This window comes from Muscardinus avellanarius (assembly GCF_963383645.1).
Source record: "Muscardinus avellanarius genome assembly, chromosome: 13".
Lineage (NCBI taxonomy): Eukaryota > Metazoa > Chordata > Mammalia > Rodentia > Gliridae > Muscardinus > Muscardinus avellanarius.
Genome location: NC_137799.1, coordinates 76660123 through 76678894, shown reverse-complemented (window position 1 = coordinate 76678894; position 18772 = coordinate 76660123). Strand labels below are relative to the sequence as shown.

Below are 18772 nucleotides of genomic sequence, written 5' to 3'. Positions count from 1 at the left end.
CACCTGGCTAATCACCCACTTTTTTAAGGCTAGAAATCAAGATACAAAACCAAGATTCCAACTCTAGTTTTCTCTTCATTACGTATATATTCTTCAGGAAGTCCAAAACCTCCTTTGGTAGATAACTTTAATTAATGTCCAAGGATCACCAAGGTTAAATAATAAGAGGAAAGAAAAACTAAAAGAACCAAATGAATTTTCAAGGAACTAAAAGTAGGACATAAGCCAGGTGAGGTGGTGCATACCTGTAATCCTAGTACTTGGAGGCCAAGACAAGAGGATCAAAGGTTCAAGGCCAGCCTCAGCCACTTAGTAAGACCCTGTTTTCAAAAAAAAAAAAAAAAACACGGGGTGTAGCTTAGAATGCCCCTAGGTTCAATATCTCCAGTAGCGCGCGCGCGCACACACACACACACCCAAGACAGGTCAGTGATAGCTCCCGATTATCTGCATTGTCTCTAAAAGGGAGGAGGAGATTCAGTTTTTTCTTCTTTTCTTGAAGTCCTCTTCACAGGATTTCCTATAGATATGGTTTATACTGCTCCTCCACCTTTAATTCCTATCTTTTCTAGACCTCTCTCTCTTGCTCCTATTTTATTATTCCTCTGAAGTATTAACTCGTGTCCTTTGGAGACAGTCTTCTCCCCCTTTACTTGCACCTGCACTTCTTGGGATCTGCCCAGAGTTCTCTGTGGATCCACTTCTCCTATCATAAACGTCTTGATGTCGGAAACTCATCTTGGGATGGCCTATCTTTTACATTGAACATTCTATTTAAAACCATCACAGAACTGGGCGTGGTGGCACATGTTTGTAATCCCAGTACTTGGGAGGCTGAGTCAGGAGGATCTCAGGTTCGCAGCCAGCCTCAATTACTTATTGAGGTCCTCTGCAACTTAGTGAAACCCTGTTTCAAAATAAAGAATCAAAAATAGGGCTGGGGGTATAGCTTGAAGGTTAAATGCCCCTGGGTTCAATCCCAAGCATCACAAGCAAAACAAAACAAAACCATCACAGACTGAGCCAAGTCTGGAGTAATATACCTCATTATTACCCAGGACTCTTCCTACAAACAATTTTGTTCCTAATAAAACAAGTGGATTATAGTAAATTATCTTTCAGATTCAGCTCCATCTCTTGATCCTTACAGGTTAAGACAAACTTGGTTATGCAAAACAAGGTTTCCCAAAAGATATATTCTTATTTTATCAGTGAAAATTCTGTTTTAGTTAATTTAAGATATAGGAATGATTAAAGTCATGGTAGATGACTTTGTGTTAAATGTTAGATATGGGACATTAAAATGAAAGATTAGAATGAAAGATTATGGAAAAAAATCTGGATCCTGACTTTGTGTGTGTGTGTGTGTGTGTGTGTGTGTGTGTGTGATTCTGGATATTGAAGCTGGGGCCTCACATGCTGGGCCAGAGCTCTGCCACCGAGCCATATCCCCAGCCCCAGAATCCTAGCTGTGAATCTGGTGTTTACTTACTGTACTTAAGTTTCCTAAGGCTACTTCTTTACTGTTTCTACCTCCTATAGGGTGGCTATTAGAAATATGCACATATGAAAGAGCTTTGAAAAAATGCTAAGTTCACTAGAGATGTCTTAAGATGCATTCCTAAGAATGGAAGCACTCTTAGGTTTCTGTGTGACCTTAGACAGGCCAGCTCTAAGTAGCTGGGGCCTTTCCTCTTTATTCTGCTTCCCAAACTGCATCAGCTTTCTGGAAATTCTCTAAAGGATTCCTGCAATCATTCTCACAATTACTTACCACTGACAGAATTAAATCTGTCATTTTGGAGAATTTCTTGATTCTGGCTTCTATTTATACTTAAAATCCAAATCAGAGAGAATACATAATTTTAGAGCTTAAACAGTGAAAGTAAAATTGTATTTCCAAAATACCCCTGAAGGGGAAATATTATACAATAATATAGCTGTGTGTATATCCCAGAGAGCAATCCTTCCTAAAAGTACTTCACTGATCTGGACATGTTCTCTGCAATGCCATTTCCAGTTCTGGGTGTGTGTGTGTGTGTGGGGGGGGGACTGGAGATGAACCCAGGAGGGTTCTACCATTGGGTTCTACCCACTCCTTTTAGTTTCATTTTGAAACAGTGTCTCACTAAGTTGACCATGCTGGCCTCAAATTTGTGAGCATCTGGTCTCAGACTATTATTTGATGGGATTACAGGTGAGTACCACTGTGCCTGCCCCAATCCTTGTTCATGGAGTTACACTGTGTTAAAGGGGGAAAGTACTCAACTGCAGGGTTTCCTCAGCTGTTTATAGATCTTTACTATGCTTCTGGGGGATGGAGGCAAGGAAGGAAATTGACAAGAATAAATCTGAATATAGCTGGGGTCTTTCTTTTCATTCTGCTTGGATTCCTGTAGATAGCACATATTGTTCAACTATCTTCATCCAGTGTCCCCAGCCATCACAAAATATATCATTCTACTATTGTGTTTTAGAAGAATTTTTACTTATTACTTACGTCTTTTTCAGCAGTAAGTAACCAACTTTCACTGGTCTGATTATATCTAGTAATGTATTTATTCTAGTAATTTATTTTGATGAAATTCATTAGGATGTTAAACGGAGCATAAATTTTTTAAATTTAGTGAAATACAATCAACACTTAAAAATTCCAATCCTTCTCTCTTAGTCAACAAACTTTATAAAACATAATAAACTTAATGATATTTAGACTTAGTCTAATATCCTAAACTAATAATAAGAAATGATAGCTGAGCCGGGCGTGGTGGTACACGCTTGTAATCCCAGCATTCAGGAGGCTGAGACAGGAGAAGAGCAGTTCACAGATAGCCTCAGCTACTTAGTGAAGCTCTCTGCTAAGAACTTAGTGAGATCCTGTTTCAAAATAAAAAATAGGGCAGAGGGTGTAGCTTGGAGGAGGCTGAATGCCCCTAGGTTCCATCCCCAAACCTGGGGCGGCGGGGGGGGGGGGGAGAAGTGATAGCTATAACATTGATAAGATGAAAAAGAGTTTAGTCATCCGCAAACAGGATAAATAATCTAATTGCTATGTTTAAGTGGTAGAAATAAGACAATCAAAAAGTCAATGGCAAGAAAAAAAAAACAACCTATAAAATTCAGTCTTTTTTTGTGTGTGTGTGATTATGGTGGTGGTGGCACTAGGGATCGAACCCAGGGGCATTCCACCTCTGAGTTACATTCCTGGCCCTTTTTATTTATATTTACTTACTTATTTATTTATTAACAGCTTCTTGCTGGCTTCAAGCCTGCAATCCTCTTGTCTCAGCCTCCCAAGTACTGAGATTATAGACATGTGCCACTACGCCCAGCTACCAAGACCTCTTATAGTCTCTACATTTCTTCCTGTCATATATTCTATTCTTAAGGTACTCAACTTTGTTCACTATTCTTTATCCATTTCCCTACAGAATATCACCAAGTTTAGAGTCTACTCTGGCTATGATCCTACTATGAGAAAATGTAAAGCTTCTGCATTCCTATACCAATTATCAACTGTGATAACTGCCAATTCTAATATTATTAGCACTTCTTTTTTTTTTTTTTTGGTGGTGGTACTGGGGTTCCTGGAAGCACTTCTACCTCGGGCTACACTCCCAGACCTATTTTATATTTTTTTATTTGGAAACAGGGTCTCTTAAGCCAGTGATCCTCCTGTCTCCACCTCCCAAGCGTAGGGATTACAAGCGTGCACCACCACGCCCAGCTAGCACTTATTTTTCTATTAGAAGATTTTATAATAAAGCTATAATAAAGATATGAAAATAAATATTAATAAATATAAGTAAATAAATAAAATTAATAAATATAATAAAGATATTAAAAACTAAAAATATTTCTCAGATGTCTTTTTTTTTTTGGTGGTACTGGAGTTCCTGGAAGCCCTTCTACCTCTGGGGCTACACTCCCAGTCCTATTTTTACATTTTTATTTGGAAACAGGGTCTCCTAAACCAGCGCGCGCGGCTGACTTCAAACCTGCGCGATCCTCCTGTCTCTGCCTCCCAAGCGCGGGGATTACAAGCGTGCGCCACCACGCCCGGCCCCAGATGTCTTAAAAGAAATATATTCTTTAAAATTAAAGATGAAACAATAAGCAAACTTTCTTTATAAGGTTATATATTTTAAAAACATTCATGTAGTGCTGGGCGAAGTGATGCAAGCTTGTTATTCCCAGCTACTTGGGAGGGTGAGGCAGGAGGAATGAAGGTTCAAGGTTAGTCTGAGCAACTTAATGAGATCCTGTATCAAAGTGAAATTTGAGAAGAGCCAGAGGTACAGTGTTTGCTGAGCAGGTGCAAGGCCCCAGGTTTAATCCCTGGTATAGTAAAAATAAATAAATAGCCAGATGTGATAGCTCATGCCTGTAATCCCAGTATTTGGAAGGCTGAGATAGAACACAGGTTCGAGGCCAGCCTCAGCAACTTAATGAGATTCTGTTACAAAATATAAAATAAGACAGAGCTGGAGGTATAGCTCAGAGTTAGAATGCCTCTAGGTTTAACCTGCAGCATCTGTCTCTTTCTCTTAACACACACACACACACACACACACACACACACACACACACACACACACACACACCTTTTTTCTTTGACTTTTCAATACATCAAAATAGAAACAAGTGAAAATATTTACAACATGGGCTGTAGAATTACTCACTTAAATTATGGGTCCTCGCTCAGATGCTATAAAATCAGATTACAGGAAGAATAAGGGCTGCTTTGCACTGATCACTGCAAGCCCACACACCATTCATTCCTCAGGCACCTCCCAGTGAGTGCTATGCTCAGTTCTAAGCCCTAAAAGCAAGTGCAGAGTGATGGTTATATATGGAATCTACCTATCCAAACTGTGATGACAGCTTACAAAATATTCACATCACAATGTCTGCTCAACAAAAAAGTAATTGAAATAGAATAGAAATAAAAAAAGACAAAAAGGAAGGACAAGAAAAATATAACTTTAATCTGAAGCCTCTGCTAAAGTCCCCCATCCCTTCAGTCCCAAGCCGGTGTTTTCTCACAGGCCCATCACTCTCAATTTTTTAGGAAAGCTATAAATCTTCACTCCTAATCTTACAGTTACTGTAAATTTACTTATGATAATTATCTTATGTATGGTTAATGATCCCACCAATAAGTAGGTAAAGAGGGATTGCAATATTTTGAGGAAGCTATAATTGAGGAGACTTTCCAGCTTACCTATATTCATCAGACAATGGACTGTGATCAGCCTAAGGATCCTGAAAATGGCCAAACCACCAGAAACTATCTTGAGAGTATCAAACTGACGTCATCCCTACATATCTCCCCACACCCACCCATTGTCAAGTTTCCTTTGAAAGAAGAGCCAGGAAATCCCAAAGTACACCTGTCTCTTGAGATGGTCTGCATTCTCCCTTGAATGTACATTCCTTGCTTTCCCAGATAAATCTCTGTGCCTCTATTGAGAGGTGCTAACATTCTTTTCTGGCCGGGCGTGGTGGCGCACGCTTGTAATCCCCACGCTTGGGAGGCAGAGACAGGTGGATCGTGCAGGTTCGAAGCCAGACGCACTGTTTCCAAAAAATAAAAAAGTGTAAAATAGGTCTGGGAGTGTAGCCCGGAAGTAGAAGGGCTTCCAGGAACCTCAGTACCCACCCCCCCCACACACACACAATTCTTTTGTGTTACATGTGTCAAGAATTCCTCTGGTCCTGAGTTTAAGTTTCCTCCCATACTGGGAACTCCGTGGGACCCTCTTCCAGAGAGTTATTTCTTCTCCCATGACATAACGAATGTCAATGGATAGACAAATAAAATAATCTACAATAATCCAAGGAATAAATGCAAGGTATCATTATAAATTTTTTTTTTTTGTGGGTCTGGGGATGGAACCCAGGGTCATTTGACCTCCAAGCTACACTCCCTGCCCTATATTTTATTATTTATTTTGAAATTGGGTCTCACTGAGTGCATGCAGAGGCCTCACTAAGTAGCTGAGGCTGTCCACGAACCGCGATCCTTCAGGTCTCAGCCTCCCGAATGCTGGGATTACAAGCGTGTGCCACCCCGCCCAGCCATCATTATAAATTTAACCATAAGCTGGTACATATATCTGCACTAATAGAGCACTGAGTTTTTTCCTTTGAACAACGAGAACAGTGGTATACTAGTTTTTTTTTTTTTTTTTTGGTTGTTGTTGTTTGTTTTGTCCAGGCTGGTTTTGAGCTCCTGAGCTAAAGCAATCCTCTTGCCTCAGCCTCTCATGTAGCTGAGACTACAAATGTGTACCACCACACTCAGAAGAGTGATTTCACTATATGAAATTTTAGGGGTATAGAAAGTCTTCCTTTTAAAAATAAAGAGGTGCTACGAATGTAATCCTAGTACTTACGAGGCTAAAACAGAAAGATTATAGGTTTGAGGGGCAGTCTCGGCAACTGAGTGAGACCCTGTTTCAAAAAAAAAAAAAGCTTGGGGGCATAGCTTGGAGGTTAAATGTTTAAATGTCCCTGGGTTCAATTCTTAGCAGCAAAATAAATACATTAAAAATAAAGGGACCTTAAGGGGTAAGCCTATAAAAGATCATCTTTAAGTCTAGCTTTAGCCAATTTGGTAAGAAACACTGTAGTAGCAAAGGAGTAAGCACAGGAATAGGGAGGTGGCCATAGGGAGGTGGGAGCTAGTTAGCAGCATCTCCTTTCCCTGCTCCTTCCCCTAACAGTGGTACTTTCTTTGCTGTTTCTCTTCTGTGGCAGAGGCCTCCCTCCCAACCACTCCCACAATGCAGTAGACATAAAAAGCAGCACTTCTCAGGGGACTAAGCTCAGGCGTCCTGCTGCTGGGGGCTGCCCCTTCACCAGAGCCCTGGAAACAGTTAAGAAGATTAAGCCTTCCTTTCTTTCTTTCTTCTACATCTTTTTTTTTTTTTTGTGTGTGTGTGTGTGTGTGTGTGTGTGTGTGTGTGTGTGTGTGTATGGGGGTGGAACCCAGGGGCTTTTCTACCTCTGAGCTATACTCCCAGACCTATTTTATACTTTATTTGGAAACAAGGTCCCACTAAGTTGCTGAGAGCCTCACTAAGTAGCTGAGGCTGGCTTCAAATCTGTGCGATCCTCCTGTCTCAGCCTCCCAAGTACTGGGATTACAAGCGTGTGCCACCATGCCCGGCTCTTTCTTCTTCTTCTTTTTTTTTAACCACTGGTTTATTCAACTCTGGACCAATAGAGGTATAGGAGTAGAGGTGAGAGAAGATAAAAAAATACTTTTAAAAGAGAGAAGAATATTTATTTATTCAACATTAATGAAGTATGACTAGATCAGGCTGCACCAACAGTCAATGGGAATAAAAACTGAAAGGTAACAAATTAAAAATCATCAGTCAGGAAGTGCTAAATACTTGATATGAGGACACTAAGGGAGTAACATTTATTCAATAACAAGATTTCGTAAAAAAGGAGACAGATTTTCAGGGGGAAATCACCAATGCAACATGAACTGTCAGCACCGACATCCCTGAGCAATGCTGAGTCCAAGGCAGGTGCTACCAGTTTCCCATTCTTCATTTGGAATATTTTTATGCTTGAACCTATTTTCACTGAACACTCATCTCACATCATTTAAAATCTGGGCTCTCTTCTCCGCAGCTAGGACAGTTGTTTTAGCCTGAGGTAATCACAGGACTCCTGAGTAAGGTTTTATTTTATTCAATAATTCTATAGATAAACAATATGGGAACCAATGAACTAGTTAGATGAAGGATGGCTTGGTGCGCTGGCCCGGGGATATCCATCTATGTCCTGTTAAGCAAGGCTTCTGGATCAAGAAGATTGGTTTGGCCATTTCCTTGCTGTATACTTCAGTATATTCCTTGCAGTATTTCCAGCTGCTCTGTATATACACACAGGTTTAGAGGTAACCCTGGCCTTCCTGCTATGCACCAATGGCATTTGATCCTCATCCCTCAGTCATGACAATAAGAAGGGCCTCCAGACCTGGTCAAATGTTCTCTAAGGGACAAAAACTACCCCCCCCCCCCAGCTTTTAATATATCACCCTGTCGACAAGCACTGATACAGGCGACTTACAAGTCCAACTGTAAGTTCAGGCTTCAGTCTGTTTACGGCCTATTGCTGTTTTACACCAGCTTCTCTTTTCTGCTACTAGAGAGATGTTCATCATGAAGTAACGCTGTATTAGTGTTGATTTTTTTTTAAATAGCCGAGAAAGAGGAAAAGAGCAGGCTAGAAATTGTAACATAAATGATGGTATTTACCTACTATACTTCTAAATTAACAAGAGAAAAGGTTGCTTCATTACCTGAAACAAAAGGCATTTCAGGACCTGGAAGCTGAACCTACTTTCTTTCCATAGAGACACATAGATTAAAAAAGAAAATCAGGGTGGTACTCAGCAGTATGTGTGATACTCAGCAGCAGATAACTTCTACAAAACAAGATTGGTGACATTTATAAAAATTAATAAAGCATGAGGGTCAGGCTGAAGACCTTTGGAATAAATACTGAGAAATCACTATGAAAACCTAGGAGTACATGGACTTTGGAATCTGATCAATCTACATTTGCGTCTTAACCTCCTTCCCCTTACCTTTGTTTAGGGTAAAGCGTTTAATCTCTCTGAATCCAAGATGAAGAAAAGAACTTATTTTTTTCTGAGCTAACATTGAGAAAGGGAAAAAAATCTTTTAACCATTTATACTTTTAAGTACTTGAAAAATTATATCTATAAATATTTTTAAGTGGCAAAGCTATCATGATTCTTTCTCCTCAAAGAGTTATACCGTTTATTTTATAAGATCTCTTGCGTTTCCAATAATTCAGCTGTATACCCAAAGTTACTTATAGTGCTCATGAATGATTTGGGACTAATCAGGATAGTAATGAATGGTTTGATTTGGGGGTTTCTTTTTCAAATGTCAAACACAATGCAATTTCAAAATATTATGCAAAAAGACTTGCACTGAACCACAACCCATGCATATATTAATAACGTTAAAGTCTGAAAGCTCCAATTCAGGTCTAATAGTGAATATGTCACTTTGGTGCCAAGGGATACTAAGTGAGCAGCACCACAGCAGCTCTCCATGAAGGAGGCAGTAGCAGGTACTGGCACCAAGATCAAAAGACCCGAGCCAGAACGGTGGGGTCCTGGTAGACACGGAGCTGCCTTCAGAGTGGCAGCCGCTGCCAGTGCTTCAAATACTGTGAGCCTTTCGCTTTATTTCTAAACAGACCTAAAGTTTACTGAGTATGCAGAGCTACCCAGAATTGCCTTATCACATCACAGGGAAGTTACCAGTGCCACGTTATTTGTACGTCGCTGAGAGCTGACATGCTTTTTAATCCGGTTTCTTCCCACTGCCACCATTCAGTTCCTCTCCTGCAAATAAACTTTGTAGCTCATCCTTTTTCAACTCAGGTTAGGACTTCTGCCCCCTCAAAAATCTCTGAAGATGGTCACATTGTTTTTATTGAGAAAAACTATAGTAACAAACATGCTTACAAATTCCTGTAGATGTCACCACACTGAAAAAGGTAAAAACAAATAAGCAATATTGTCTATCATGTACAAACAGGGTATTAATTTTGCTTCTCATAGTTGAAACGGGTGGGTTTGAAGAGTTAAAATGTCAAACCCTTTTTTTCCCCTCTTTGCTCTATCTTTGGAGTCAGATCCCATAGATGATGGATACTTGCTGTGTACTGGTTTTTAAAATGCATGAGACAAACAAATGAGAAAAGGGCTTTATTTTTTCACATACCCAGAATATTTCTATTTCATTCCAAAAGAAATGTCACTTCTTACAGTTACATTATATGTTCTACTGAACATTCCTTGGGGGAAGCACTGGAGACTTAACCCAGGGTCATTTTTCCTCTGAGTTATTCCCCCAGGCCAATTCTATTTTTTATTTTGAGGAAGGGTCTCACTAAATTGCTGAGGGTTTCACTAAATTGCCATGGCCTGACCTCAAACCTGCAATCCTCCAGTCTTAGCCTCCCAAATATTGAGATTACAGCTGTGTGACACCACATTCAGTTTATGAAGCAGGAATGTTATTAAATGATTTCCTGCCAGGCATGGTGGCGCACGCTTGCAATCCCTGCACTTGGGAGGCAGAGACACACACACAGGCCCAGGGTCTGTGAAAGTGTGAGCACCGAGTTTAAACTGAGTTTGGCACCTGCTGCCTGCATAGAAAGAGAGAGAGAGAGATTAAGGACATGCCCTGTCAAGAGCTCAGAGACTTGGGTGTGCAGTAGGAGAGGTACCAGCAGCACCCAGTTCCTGCACAGATAGAGAAAGAGACACCAGGCCAAGGTGCCAAACATTGAAGGAGACCAAAAAGTGAGGCTACAAACAGATATCACTGCTATAAGTAACTGAGCAAATGAGAAGGTTTGGAACATGATCGAGAATCTACTGTAGCAAGTAGACATTAAACGGCTGAAAGTATCCAAGAAGACCCAAGAGAACTGCAGGGGCTGAGTCTGCTCTGTACTTGTCTATCTGCAGGTTTTTTTTTTTTTATTATTGTTTATTTATTGTTTATTTTTTGAGTTTGTTTGCTCTCTTCCATATCTCTTTTGCAAGTTTCTTCCCTTTTTCCTATATACTCTCTTCCTTCCATTTCCTCCTTTTTTCTTTTCTCTTCTTTTCCTTTCTTTTTTTTGTTGTATTATACTGAATCCATTTCATATCATTATATCTAAATACTCTATACTGGCTACTAGAATCCTCCTATATATTCACTACATATATATATGTATGTATATGTATATATACAGTGTGTGTGTGTGTGTGTGTGTGTGTGTGTGTGTGTGTGTGTGTAGTACTGGGGATGAAACCCAGGGGCATTCTACCTCTGAGCTGATCAGAAGAGACAAAGCAGGTCATTCTTTTAAAAAACTGATAAAAGAACAATCTAGCAAGAGAATATAACAACATTTATGTCAGCTAGTTTTTCACAAAGGGGCCGAAAACATAAAATGGAACAAAGATAGCCTCTTCAACAAATGGTCTTGGCAAACCTGGTTTACTATAGATGCAGAAAAATGGGCATAAACCCTACTTTCTCACCCTAAACAAAAGTCAATTTGGGATGGATCAAAGATTTGGAAATCAGACCAGAGACCCTGCAGATACTTGAAGAGAGCAAAGGTCCAACACTTCAACACATAGGCACAGGTAAAAACTTTCTCAACAAGACTCCAAAGGCACAAGAAATTAAAGGAGGATCAATACATGGGATTGCATTTAACTGAAGAGCTTCTTTGCAACAAAGTAAACTATCAAAAACCTCAACAGAGAGCCAACAGAATGGAAGAAAATATTTGCCAACTATTCCTCCACAAGACGACTAATATATAGAACTCAAGAAATTCTGCCAAAAAACCCCACAAATAACCCAATCAAAAAGGGCAAGTGAACTAGATACTTCACAAAAGAAATACAAATAGCCAATAAATGTATAAAAAAGGTTCAACATCATTAACAATCAGAGAGATGCAAATCAAAGCTACGCTGAGATTTCACATAACCCCAATTAAAATGACAATCATTAAAAACATAAACAACAGCCGGGCGTGGTGGCACACACATGTAATTCCAGTACTTGGGAGGCTGAGACAGGAGGATCTGGGTTTGCAACCAGCCTCAGCTACTTAATGAGGCCCTTGGCAGTTTAGTGAGACTCTGTTTCAAAAAAAGAACAAAATCGGGCTGGGGATATAGCTCAGAGGTAATATGCCCCTGGGTTCAGTCTTCAGTGCTGCAAAAAACCAAAAAACAAAACAGAACAAAAAATAAGCAATAACAAATGCTAGCGAGGGTGTGGAAAAGTGGGAACTCTAGCACATTGTTGGTGAGTTTAAACTGGTGCAACCACTTTAGAAAACAGTATTGAAGATCCTCAGAAGAATGGGAATGAATGGGCCATATGACCCAGCATTACCACTTCTGGGTTTCTACCTAAAAGAATGGAAAACAAACTGCCAGACTGATGAATGCATATCTATATTTATATCCACACAATTCACAATTGCCAAATATGGAACCAGCCAAGATGTCCATCAACAGATGAATGGATCACAAAACTATGGAATATGTAAACAATGGAATTTTACTCAGCCATAAAGAACAAAATTATGTCATTTGCAGGGAAATGGATGGAACTGGAGGACATTAGGCTAATCGAAATTAGTCACAAAAGCCAGATCTTCTCCCTAATATGCCGAGACTAGGGAGAATATGGGACATAGTTCCTTTTGTCTAGGAACTCTAGACAAAGAAGGAAAAACCTCAGATGAGGAAAGAAGATGACCTGAGGGAGATGGGAGGGGAAAGAGGGGAACATGAGAAGGAGGGAGTGGAGGGAATGGAGTAGGAACTGGGGAAGGGCTAAATGAGTGACGTATGCATGTTGCCTCTACCATCATGTACCTCATTAAGATGTATGATTACAATGCACCAAGAAAAAAGAAGCATCTTAAGCAATACAAATTGTTCAAATGAAGAGATTTAAAGCTACAAAAAAATTTATATAAAAAAATTTATAATTTTTTACAAAAATATAAATCAATCATTCCATAGTCTGAATTTTAGATTCACAAAAAGGCTGACATATTTTTCAACAGAAATAAACAGATGGTTATATTTATCACTTAGATGGACTTGCTTCCAAGCTTTTAAGTAAACTTTCCTCTCACAAAAAAAAGGGGGGAGGATACAATCAAGGAACATGTGACTACTCAATAGCTAAATAAATAAAGCAACAATGAACTAATATGCTCTGAATAACTACTCTATAGATTACCAAACTAAAACACATATTGTAATAATCACTTTCTCTTTAAAACAGCAATTTCTCCCAATATTGTCCTTTCACAGAGCAAGATGTATATAAAGTATATATATAAAAAAATAGAATTATAGAGGGCTAGGAACTGATGGATAAGACTGATTATCTTTTCATTTAGGCCCAACTCTCTAAATGAATGAAATTATATATTATCACTCACCATTTCATTGATCTGATACTGGATCCAAGTCATTCCGTAATTTTCAAGCATTGAATTAAACGATCAGATTCCTTATAAGAATTGTTAAGATAATCTACAGTAAATATTGTTATTTCATCTGTGGGGAATAGAATTTTGTAAAGCACACTTTCTCTTCTCTGTTCCAGCTCACTTCTTATGAACAAGGTTCTATAAAAACAGTACATTACTCATTTACAAAAGAAACGATCAGGGAATGCCGAGTATACTTCTTCCTGTCTGCTGCCTTCATAAGCCAAAATTCAGCTTATATAACAAAATGTTACACGGAAGATTGGAAATTATGTTTACGTTTACCTTGATATTTATTTGGACACACTGTTGAACATAAAGAAAAGAAATAATAAATTATGATACATAGTCACTGGTAAGGTAATTAAGAAACTAAACTTACCATTTTTTAGGTTTGGATAATGGTTTGTATTTGCTGTATTTTACACGCCATTCTAGAACTTCTTTACAGCGCTGACATACTCCATCATGAAGTTTTGCATTAATTTTCTTAAAAACAGAAAAACAAATTGCAAATTTTATCAGTAAGCCAGCATGGGGAAATCCATATAAAAGTTTTAAGTTTTTAAAAGTACAGTATCCTAAAACTTTAATGTGTATATTTATAATATGTAACTTTATAATTACAACACATGTATTTTGCTGTATGTAAATTATACTTCACTAAAAATGTAATAATAAAATGGAAAGCTTAGTTTGTATTCTTTCATTTTGTGTGTGTATGCGGTACTGGGGGCAGAACTCAGGGTCACTCTAACTGAGTTATACTCCTAGCCCTATTTTTTTTTTAGTTTGAAACAAGGTCTCATTAAGTGATGGGTACTGTTGACCTCAAATCTGGGATCCTCTTGTCTTAGTCTTCCAAATACTGGGATTATTAGTGTGAACACTGTACCCAGCTCATACTGTTTCAATAAATCCAATCCTACCAGTGAGCTGGAATTAAACTGAGAAATAACATAGTCTTGAACTGTCACTGTGTTGGGGCAGCAGAAATTATGAACCTTTTTCTCCCCCCAGTACTGGGGATCAAACGCAGGGCTACACATAGGTAGTGGGCTCAGCCAAGAATAGTACTGTTGGGCTATGTCCCCAGCACTGGCCAGGCGAGGTAGGCTAGAGCAAGAAGCCATCCCATTACTCTAGTTAATACATTTGCATGCTCATGTAAGAAAAAATGTTTCAGGAAAGTTCTTTCAGTTAACCTGGTTTTATCAAAATGGAAAAATAAGCTGGGTGTGGTGGTGCACGTTTGTAATCCCAGTACTTGAGAAGCACAGGACGGCAGCCTCAGCTACTTAGTGAGGCCCTCTTCTATTCAGTGAGACCCTGTTTCAAAATAAATAAAAGAATAAAAAATAGGTCTGGGAGTGTAGCCCGGAGTAGAAGGGTTTCCAGGAACCCCAGTACCACCAAAATAAAATAAAATAAAATAAAATAAAATAAATAAGCCGGGCATGGTGGTGCACGCTTGTAATCCGCACGCTTGGGAAGCTGAGACAGGAGGATCGCATGGGTTCGAACCCAGCCTCAGTTACTTAGTGAGGCTTTCAGCAACTTAGTGAGATCCTGTTTCCAAATTAAAAAAAAAAAAAAAAAAAGGTCTGGGAGTATAGCCCGGAGGTAGAAAGCCTCTGGGTTCCACCCCCAGTACCACCAAAAAATAAATAAATAAATAAATAAATAAATAAATAATAGGGCTGGGAGCGTAGCTAGGAGGTAGAATTCTCCAGGGTTCCATCCCTAGTATCTCAAAAAAAAAAAAAAAAAAAGAAAGAAAAAAAACATACATGTATACATGAATAGCTTAGTGAGAAAAGAGCTTTATGAGGGAGGAAAACATTTTCATTTGTGATATTCTACTCAAAATGTGCTGGGATGGAAAGGTGATAGCAAAATTTTAAATGTATCATATATCTCTTATAACAGTTCCATACTTTGTAGTACATTCATTTGATTCAGGACTTACACAAATATCTTCTCTGAGAATTCCCTGATTTCTTTTGCCTAAGAAAGTTGGCCATTGCCTATTATTGGACTAATAAATTCAAAACATTTTAGTTCTTTTTTTCCTTTTTTAATTTTTCTTTTCTTTTTTATGTTTCTTTTGTTCTCCCTTTTTAAAAAAAATTCTCAAGGGAGAGATACATAACAATGGAGATTCACTGGAAGGCTATTTGATGGTGAGTTAAAAGCTCAACTTTTACATCAGACCATCTGAAGGAAAACAAAAACTTGAAAAGGGGCTAATATTCTTGAATGCTCTGAACAAGGCAAAATAATTTGTAAAACATTTATTCAAAGAGAAAATATTTCAAGGGTATTTTCAAAAACCAAAAATTAAGCTGTGGATACATTATGCTTGAATTTAACTCCCGTGAAAAGTATATTGTTACTTATGAATTATTTATAGGATATCCTTTCTTCCTGACATAGGTGGAGTTCCTGGGACAGTCGGTTCTGTATGACGCTATATAAGCAGCTGCCAGACAGGTCTTTGCCTACACACTACACACCAAACTCCTCTTCCTCCTAACCTTGGCCCTTGGTTTCCATGTGCAGAGCCAAAGCTCACATTTCACCATTTGTTCTCATTGCTTTCTATTGCCTAGAATATCTTACTAGAAGCATTACTTGTAACTTCTTAGCTCTAATAATAATAGAAACAAGTTAATGACCTTGAACTATTTTTACAATATGAATACAATAGCAACTTTCTAATTGGAATAGTCTTAGAACACAGAACATTTCATTACCTGAAATTTTATTCCATAAAACACATTTTGGCTTGTTAACTAGTATGTTAACTAGAAGTGTTACTGGGTTTCTTGTTTGCTTCTGTATCTAATTTCTGACTAGTTCATCTTGATTCACAAAGCTGTGCATAGTTTGAAAACTGGTTTCTTTAGGGTGGATCAACATTAGAACAAAACAGGTCTTTGTAGGAACTTGTCCTGTGAGCAATGTGTGAAGCAGTATAAATGGAGAACTTTCACAGAGTTTGCATGACCGACTGGCCCTACTACAAAATTAAACTTGGTTTTTACATGTTAATAAATGAATGGGGGGGGGCTGAGGATGTAGCTCAGTGGCACAACACTTGGTCTTGGGAATGTGAGGTCCTAAGTTCATAGCATACATAACACAAGAAAGAAGGGGGGAGAGAGAGGAGAGAGAGAGAGGAGAGAGAGAGAGAGAGAGAGAGGAAATAAATGAAAGTAAAGATAAGAAAGGGACGAGAATGAATAAACAGTACTTTCACTTAAATATAAAATACAGAAAAAAATGTTTGTTTTGTTTTTCCCTATTTTGTAAACTAGAAGTGAATTCCAAAGATGGGAGCAAAAAGTAATTTTCCTAAGTCTAGGAATTGTCCCACCTGGGGCAAAGATTACACCTAAGTACATAGCTAACTTTGTTTTGGCAATTAATTTTAGCATACCCTTTATAGTAGATTATCATAGGTTATTAAGGTTTGGATTTAAGTATGTCCAAATATAAAATCAAAGCAGTTTTATAAATATAAAAACTTTTTTTAAAAAAAACATTTCTAAGTCGGGCGTGGTGGTGCATACTTGTAATCCCAGCATTTGGGAGGCTGAGACCAGAGGATTGCGGTTCGCGGACAGCTTAAGCTACTTAGTGAGACCCTACACAACTCAGTGAGCCCCTGTTTCAAAAACTAAAAAGACTAGCCAGGCGTGGTGTCTCACGCTTGTTATCCCCGTGCTTGGGAGGCTGAGACAGGAGGATCGCACAGGTTCGAAGCCAGCCTCAGATACTTAGTGAGGCTCTCAGAAACTTCATGAGACCCAGTTTCCAAATAAAAATATAAAATAGGTCTGGGAGGATAGCCTAGAGGTAGAAAGCCCCTGGGTTTCACTCACCCCCAGTACCACCCTCCAACACACACAAAAAAACCAAAAAACCCAAGAAACTAAAAAGACTAAAAAATAGGGCAGGAGGGTATTGCTCCATAGGTTCCATTCCCAGACGGCAAATAAATAAATAAATATAAAAGAAAATAATAAAACATTTTTCTTGGTGCATTGTAGTCATGTATCTTAATGTAGTAAAAGATGGTAGAGGCATGCATGCACGCATCACTCATTTAACAAAAACTTTTAAAGATCATTTAGTTCAAAAAGCTACTTTCCAGAAATTTATTTTTATTTATTGGTACTTGGGATTGCACCCAGGGGTATCCTACCTCAAAGATGCATCCCTAGCATTATTTATTTATTTTTTTATGTTGAAACAGAGTCTTGCTAAGTTGCAAATGGTCTTGCTAATTTGTTGAGGCTGGCCTCAAACCTGTGATCCTTCTGTCTCAGCCTACGAAATAATGGGATTACAGACATGTGCCACAATGCCTGGCTTCTTTCCAAGGTTTGTTTTATTTATTTATTTATTTATTTATTTATTTATTTATTTATTTATTTATTGTGGTGCTGGGGGTGGAATCCAGAGGCTTCTTACCTCTGGGCTATACTTCCAGACCTATTTTATACTTTATTTGGAAACAGGGTCTCACTAAGTTGCTGAGAGCCTCACTAAGTAGCTGAGGCTGGCTTTGAACCTGTGCGATCCTCCTGTCTCAGCCTCCCAAGCATGGGGATTCCAAGCGTCCGCCACCATGCCTGGCTCTTTCCAAGGTTTTAAAGGAAAAAACAAAGGTTTTGGTGGGATTACATTCGACTCAGAAATCACTTAAAGAAAACCTTTATTAATTGTATGAATACTTTTATTAAAGTCAGAATAAATTTAAGAAACTCCTGCCTAATAGATATTATGTCTAAAAAAATTTTAGACAGCAGTAAGTCATATAACACACATTTTAGAGTAAGTGCTATTCCTGCCATCAGCCCTCAATTGTGAAACAACACATCTTTGGTAATACAGCACAGCAATCCCAAGCAGAAATGAGGCTGATGACTTTCACTTCCAGGAAAGTAGCAAGAGCAAATTATAAATAAGATATGTGTATCAACTGTTTCAGCTGATGTTGAAAAGTATTTTATAAGTATAAAGTATCATTTAACCTAAGGAAGATACTATCCTGGGAGAGAAGAAATTTTAATACCATTCAAAAGCAACTAAAATAAAATTTTCTTTAGGACTTCATTACAATTCTTTCAGCAATTCTAAAGGTAAAAACAACCAAAAATGGCATATTTTACTTCCCTTAATTGAAAAAAAAAAAGGGTGAAATTCTCAAAGGATTATTTTAATTACAATCCATTTCCATGGACTGGCCTTGTTCTTTGTTTTGCATTACTCCTCTCCTTCTTGTAAGGAATTCTCCAATAGAGCTACAATGTTATTCCAGAAAATAGGAACTGTGAAAGTTTTTTTAAATTTTTAAATTTTATTACTAGGAGACTGTCCAGGGACATTATGCCTCTGAGCTACACCCTTGGCCCTATTTTATTATTATCTTTTTAAATTTTGACACAGGGTCTATACCAGGGCATTCTATCCCTGAGCTATACCCCTAGCCATTTTAATTTTTACTTATTTGTTTATTAATTTATTTAGTGGTACTAGGGGTCGAGCCCAGGGGCACCCTACCTTTGAGCTACACCCCCAGCCTGAGCTACTCTACCCCCCAAAAAGCTGAGGCTGTCTCAGCTTTCCAAGTATTGGGATTATAGATGTGCACTGCCATGCCTGGCAA

General features: G+C 38.5%; 1 protein-coding gene across 1 annotated transcript in view; it reads right to left on the bottom strand.

The window, feature by feature from the left end:
* LOC308272495 (uncharacterized protein C9orf85 homolog) overlaps window positions 1-18772 on the bottom strand; it is a gene marked incomplete at both ends in the record, with an annotated part of 65061 nt that overhangs the window by 13283 nt on the left and 33006 nt on the right. The window contains one exon of the mRNA XM_080709337.1: window positions 13478-13584. Coding sequence (XP_080565463.1) covers window positions 13478-13584 — 107 coding nt within the window. The remainder of the gene's footprint in view (window positions 1-13477; window positions 13585-18772) is intronic.